Raw genomic sequence first — 6,206 nt, forward strand, 5'->3', positions numbered from 1 at the left:
CAGAGATGAACAACCACACTCACAATCACACCTAGGGACAATTTGGAGTGTTCAATTAATCTGCCATGCATGTCTTTGGAATGTGGGAGGAAACCGGAGTACCCGGTGAAAACCCAAACAAGCACAGGGAGAACATGCAAACTCCACCCAGGAAGGCCGAAGCCCGGACTCGATCTCACGTCCTCTGCACTGGGAGGCGGACGTGCTAAATATATATATATATATGTATTTATATATATACATATACACGCACACACACACACATATATATATATATATATTTACATACATATATATATATATATATATATATATATATATATATATATATATATATATATAAACACACACACACACACAGTGCTCAGCGTGCTCAGCGTAAATGAGTACACCCCCTTTAAAAAGTAACATTTTAAACAATATCTCAATGAACACAATTTCCAAAAAGTTTAATATACATCTGGTTAATTTATAACATGAAAGTAATGTTAAAAATTAAAAATTTTACTACACATTTTTCAGTTTTACTCAAATAGGGGTGATGCAAAAATGAGTACACCCCACAATTTTTTAAAATAAATTTTCTACTTTGTATGGCCTCCACGATTTTTAATCACAGCACCAAGTCTTCAAGGCATTGAATGAACAAGCTGGCAACATTTTGTTGCATCAATCTTTTCCCATTCTTCAAGAATGGCCTCTCAAGACTGGATGCTGGATGGAGAGTGATGCTCAACTTTTCTCTTCAGAATTCCCCATAGATGTTTCATTGGGTTCAGATCAGGAGACATACTTGGCCACTGAATCACTTTTACCCGGTTCTTCTTCAGAAATCAAACAGAAACCTTAGATGTGTGCTTAGGATCATTGTCATGTTGGAAAAGCGCACGACGACCAAGGGCATGGAGTGATGGCAGCATCTTTTCTTTCAAAATTGAGCAATACAGCTGTGAATTCATGATGCCATCAATGAAATTCAGCTCCCCAACACCAGCAGTATTAATGCAACCCCACAAGGACACTGCCGGCACCATGTTTCACTGTAGGCACCATGCAGTTTTCTTTGTATTCCTCACCTTTGCGACGCCATACAGTTTTGAAGCCATCAGTCCCAAAAACATTTATCTTGGTCTCATCACTCCAGAGCATAGAGTCCCAGTAGTTTTCATCTTTGTCAGCATGGGCCCTGGCAAACTCTAGGCGCACTTTTTTGTGCCAGGGCTTTAGGAGAGGCTTCCTCCGTGGACATGCCATTCCTTTGCAGCGTACGCCGTATTGTGTCACGGGAAATAGTCACCCTAGTTTGGCTTTTTATTTCCTCGGATAACTGCAGTGAACTAACATGTCGATTTTCTTCCACCCTTCTTATCAGAAGATGCTGCTGTCGAGTTGTTAACATCCGCGGACGACCTTGACTTCTCTGTGAGATGGTTGCAGTTCCATCTTTTTTACATTTTTGTACCACTTTTTAGTGTTCTGACTGATAAGTAAAGCTTTGCTGATCTTCTTGTAGCCATCACCTTTGTTGTGCAAAGAAATTATTTTCTTTCCCAGAGCTTGTGACATTTCTCTTCCCATGTGGTGCTATTGCTAACAGCATGAAATGGGAAAGTGTTTTCTTTAAGTAACACCCATTTATAGTCAACAGTCTGCTTGACACATGTGTAATGAATAATTAGACTCAGCTGTAGACGTTTGTAGTCTAAAATTTAGGCTTGACCTGAACCAGTCCGTAAGTGCGCCTTCATTGCAACCTGACCATATACCACTGGCGCAACGCTTTAATTCAAATAATAAAAGGATTGACAGGTCAAAACGCTTCCATCTCTATTCCCCATCTACCTATTTTCATTCCCTTTTTATCTTAGTTCATTTGGTCGCATGTTTTCTTAATAATCTTTGATTCACGTTTTAATTACGTTTCTTTAATAAGTTAGGCTGTGTTTGATATATGTGTGTGTTTACTAAATAAATTTGTTGTCTAGAGATTTCTGCCGAATCATTTGTGTTTTCTGAGTGGATTAGTAATTCTCTTATTAAAGCAAACAACTCCATAATTAACTATAGTAGCAACTTCAGATTATGAATACTTGACAATAGGATTCCATAATTTTTACATTTTAGTACCACTTTTGCTACAGTGTTCTGACTGATGAGTAAAGCTTTGCTGATCTTCTTACTTTCTAAATTACTTTCTTACTCAGGTCCTGTGACATTTCTCTTCCGTGTGGTGCCATTGCTAACAGCTTGAAATGGGAAAGTGTTTTAAGTAACACCCATTTATAGTCAAAAGTCTGCTTGACACCTGTATAATGATTAATTACACTCAGCTGTAGTCGTTTGTAGTCTAAAATTCAGGCTTTTGGGGCTTTGCTCCAGAGACTTTTAGTGGGGTGTACTCATTTTTGCATCACCCTAATTTGAATAAAACTGTCCTCAAATGTATATTATTAACCTTACTTTCATTTTATAAGTTAAACAGATGTTATACAAATTTAGTCATATATATATAAGTACATTTGTATGTTTTACATTTGTATGTTGAGAAAGTCTTCTTCAAATATTTTGCTACAAATCCTCCATGTATCACCGGTACATTGACACAAATATATCTAGACAACTGCTTACAGAAATGTATTTATTACTTATTCAAATTTACATTTGCATTTTTCTGTTTGATATTGAGCTCATTTTTTCACTAGAAAAGCCAACACAATGGCAGCAGCTTACAAAAAGTATTTCACAGCAAACATAAGATGTGGCGTTTACAATATGCAACGCAAGGTAGAAGTCAGTGGTTAAAAAAAAATCGAATGAATGTTGATGAACAGTATTATTTAAATGAAAATGTTATACAGTACATTCAGGTTTTGCCAGTGAAAGTGCTTTAAAAGTATTTAACAAATGCCCTGCTGAAGACGTCACATGTCATTTTTCCTCATACAATATGCAGAAATAATCAGGTCAGTGCAAAATAAATCATGTGCAAAGTTTAAAAATGTTTTTTAGACATTCATTTTCCTAATCATAATCAAACCATCACCTTTTACATACATTGTGTAAATATTGTACATACAAAATGATGGCCTACACAGTAAATACAAAGTTGAGTAATATTTGGTTCTCATTGCCTCATAGACTGCTGGGGGGAAAGAAAATGTCAATATCTGGAATCCTCCCAACCCCTTTCAAGACCATCCTGTCTTCGTACACTGAGACAGTCCCAAACGCATTGCTTTCTGGTGGCGTCTCGATGACTGCCTCCAGCGTAACGTGGTGAATTCCTGTGCTTTTATCCAAGAAATATCCACCATCATGATCATGTCCGGCTATGAAACACACCACACTATTGTGGGACTGTATAGTGGATAGGAGTTCATCGAAGTTCCAGGCCAGGCACATGGGGGCTGTGGAGAACGGATGAACTGGGAGGTGACCTGAAAAGTACAAGTAAAACATGACCTTAACTGTAGTGGTATCCAAATATTTTATCATATCACAGCTTTCTGTTAAAGGTGATAAGGCAAAAAATAAATAAAAATCGGCATTTTGGGGTGGTCCACTGCCCTGTATCGCACCACAATAGACCCCCCCCCCCCCCAGCACATTTCCACATTCAGAACTAAAACAAGCGTGATCTGTAATATGATGCAGAGGTAGTCAAAAATACTACTTACTGACAATGGTGACTTTTTCCCGTTTCTTGTCGGCCAAGGACAGAACCGAATCAAGCCAGTCCAGCTGGGTCTTGCTGAAACCACCATTGAACTTGGAGAACCTCTGGTCTAGGTCATCACATAACCCTGGGCCGGACAAGTGCAAAAATGGAAGACAAACAATCAAGTCATTTGTTTACTGAAGGAAACAAACTAATGTTACACTATAAACTTTGCACAGTACAACAAAATGTGGACATACATGTATGTACTATTTGTGGGGAAAGTGGAAAACTCTTGTATAATAAAAGCCCATTGAAATGCATTGGGGAAAAAATCAACAACAGCTGGATAAGGATCAGATAATATTTAGCATGTTATGCAAAATCGGGAGCGGCACGGTGGCTGACTGGTAAGCACGTCCGCCTCCCAGTGCTGAGGACGTGAGATCGAGTCCGGGCTTCGGCCTTCCTGGGTGGAGTTTGCATGTTCTCCCCGTGCTTGCGTGGGTTTTCTCCGGGTACTCCGGTTTCCTCCCACATTCCAAAAACATGCATGGCAGGTTAATTGGACTCTCCAAATTGTCCATAGGTGTGATTGTGTGTATGATTGTTCGTCTCTGTGTGCCCTGCAATTGACTGGCAACCAGTTCAGGGTGTACACCGCCTACTGCCCGAAGCCAGCTGGGATAGGCTCCAGCAACCCCCGCGACCCTTGTGAGGACAAGCGGTAAAGAAAATGGATGGATGCAAAATCGGTAATCAGGTGTAATGTCTTAATTTGCTTGATCGATCAATAATGTCATTGGTCGGCTTCACAAAATAGGACATTACTTTAAGACTTTATACTTCATGTTTATCAGTATTTTTCAATTCCCCATTGCATTTCAAGTCATCTATCTATCTATCAATCTGACTGTAGAGAATAAATATAAAAAAAATTGTTTTAATTAAATCGATACATTGCTCCATTTTCTGAAATCGGTGATTGGTTATCGTGGGTTTCTTTTTCAGACAGATCAGAAAGTGGAAGAAACTATTTGCTTCTAAAATTGAATTAACTTTATTCACATGTATCACTGTTTTGAAGAGAAATTGTGTTATTATTTTAATTTATTGTATCTTTGCATGTTTAGAAAAGCTCTACAGTATAAACCAATTAATTAGTACTAGTGGCACTTTTTTGACACTCTCCTTTACTATTTTTTAATAGCCTTGCGAGCCATGTCAAATGTCATGTTGTGGGCCGCTGAAAAATGCATGGCGGACTGCAAATGACCCCCGGGCCGTAGTTTGGGCACCCATGATATACATATATAAATCTCCCAAAAATGTTTTTTGAAAATCTGATAAACATTCATGTGCGTTTTGCGAAAATTGAGGGGGAAAAAAATCACCAAAACAACTAATTACATATAGAGTATTTTAAAATATTGACCAAAAACTGTGACTAGTGAATCCACAATAGCCTACTTGCACTACCTTGTTCAAATGAAAAGGTTTGTTTCCTAGTGGGGCTATCGGATGGCGTGGACTTTTGCCACACACAAGTACTGTATGTGCGACGTCATGGCTTAAAGGTCTTCCGAATGTGTGGTTACCTGGGGGAGTGTTGAGATCCTCGTTGCTGTTGTGTTGTTTTATCCAATTTAAAGCACAGTGGTACTGCTGACTGTCCTCATCTACACCAAGCAAGCTCACATCATAAGCGTCCAACACGACAAATGTGAAGCCGCGGAAGGGACTGAAGCTGTAGGCGTAGATATCGCCACCGGCCCGGGTTCCACTGAGGCTCGCGTCGGCAAGGGCGGAGCTGTTCAGCTTGGAACACAACAGCTCGCTTCTACTGAAGTTGTAGAACTCATGGTTGCCCCACACATGGTGCACGTCAATGAGACTGAGGCTGAACTCTTCCAAGACCTTCTCCAGTGCTCGGCTTGAGGCGCCGCGATCCTTGTTAAAACCGTCGATGATGTCTCCCAGCTGAATGATGAACTTTGGACGGGCGGCCGAGTGAGACCAGCTCTCCCGGGCGTTTCTGAGCAGCCCAAGACTATTTCGGTAGTATCGCCTTCTTGTCTGGCTGAAATTGAGCCCGTCCTCCATGTCTGCGTACTGAACGTCAGCGATCACGCCGAATGTAAACAATGGCGCTCGCTGACAACTGTCGTCCATCGCCGGTCTTTTCTTGGCTAACAATGGTGAGCCGGTGTGTTAATGAGAGCGATGCCGGTGTTCAGTAAACAGCACACGTAATCCCTTCACATGTCATGAAAAGTGAAGTTCATCAGCTGATCATTTCCGCCACGTCAGTTCCAAAGACAATAGTCCTGCGCTTTTGTCTACGGTGGTGTGCCTGTATTCACTTCCGGGTTGTACCTTAAAAATAATGAAGTAAGCGAGTGGCAACAGAAAGCAAAAGTGGAACTTTAAAAAGGTTTCAATCAAGTATCACAGTAACGAGCAGGGGGATACCGAAATAGAAGTTTTGTATGCATAAGCGATGAAAAGTATTTATTATATCCTGTATTGAAACGACTTCCGTTCTTTC

At 40.2% G+C, this 6,206-nt stretch overlaps 1 protein-coding gene across 1 annotated transcript; it reads right to left on the reverse strand.

Moving 5' to 3' along the window:
• Nucleotides 1-2,621: 2,621 nt before the first annotated feature.
• Nucleotides 2,622-5,993, reverse strand: adprm (ADP-ribose/CDP-alcohol diphosphatase, manganese-dependent). The gene is made up of 3 exons (XM_077550778.1): nucleotides 5,257-5,993; nucleotides 3,678-3,803; nucleotides 2,622-3,437 (listed from the first exon to the last, which is right to left on the reverse strand). The coding sequence occupies exons 1-3, from the start codon at nucleotides 5,828-5,830 to the stop codon at nucleotides 3,133-3,135; spliced, it is 1,005 nt and encodes a 334-aa protein (XP_077406904.1). The 5' UTR covers nucleotides 5,831-5,993; the 3' UTR covers nucleotides 2,622-3,132.
• Between the last annotated feature and the right edge of the window lie 213 nt (nucleotides 5,994-6,206).

This window comes from Vanacampus margaritifer, chromosome 18 (genome assembly GCF_051991255.1).
Source record: "Vanacampus margaritifer isolate UIUO_Vmar chromosome 18, RoL_Vmar_1.0, whole genome shotgun sequence".
NCBI classification, from domain to species: domain Eukaryota; kingdom Metazoa; phylum Chordata; class Actinopteri; order Syngnathiformes; family Syngnathidae; genus Vanacampus; species Vanacampus margaritifer.

Excerpts from the sequence above, each read along its gene's own strand:
- adprm (XM_077550778.1), bottom strand. The coding sequence starts at position 5,830 with ATGGACGACAGTTGTCAGCGAGCGCCATTGTTTACATTCGGCGTGATC. Across the intron at positions 3,804-5,256 it reads GGATCTCAACACTCCCCCAG|GGTTATGTGATGACCTAGAC; the intron begins GTAACCACACAT and ends TGTCCGGCCCAG. Across the intron at positions 3,438-3,677 it reads GGAAAAAGTCACCATTGTCA|GTCACCTCCCAGTTCATCCG; the intron begins GTAAGTAGTATT and ends TGTACTTTTCAG.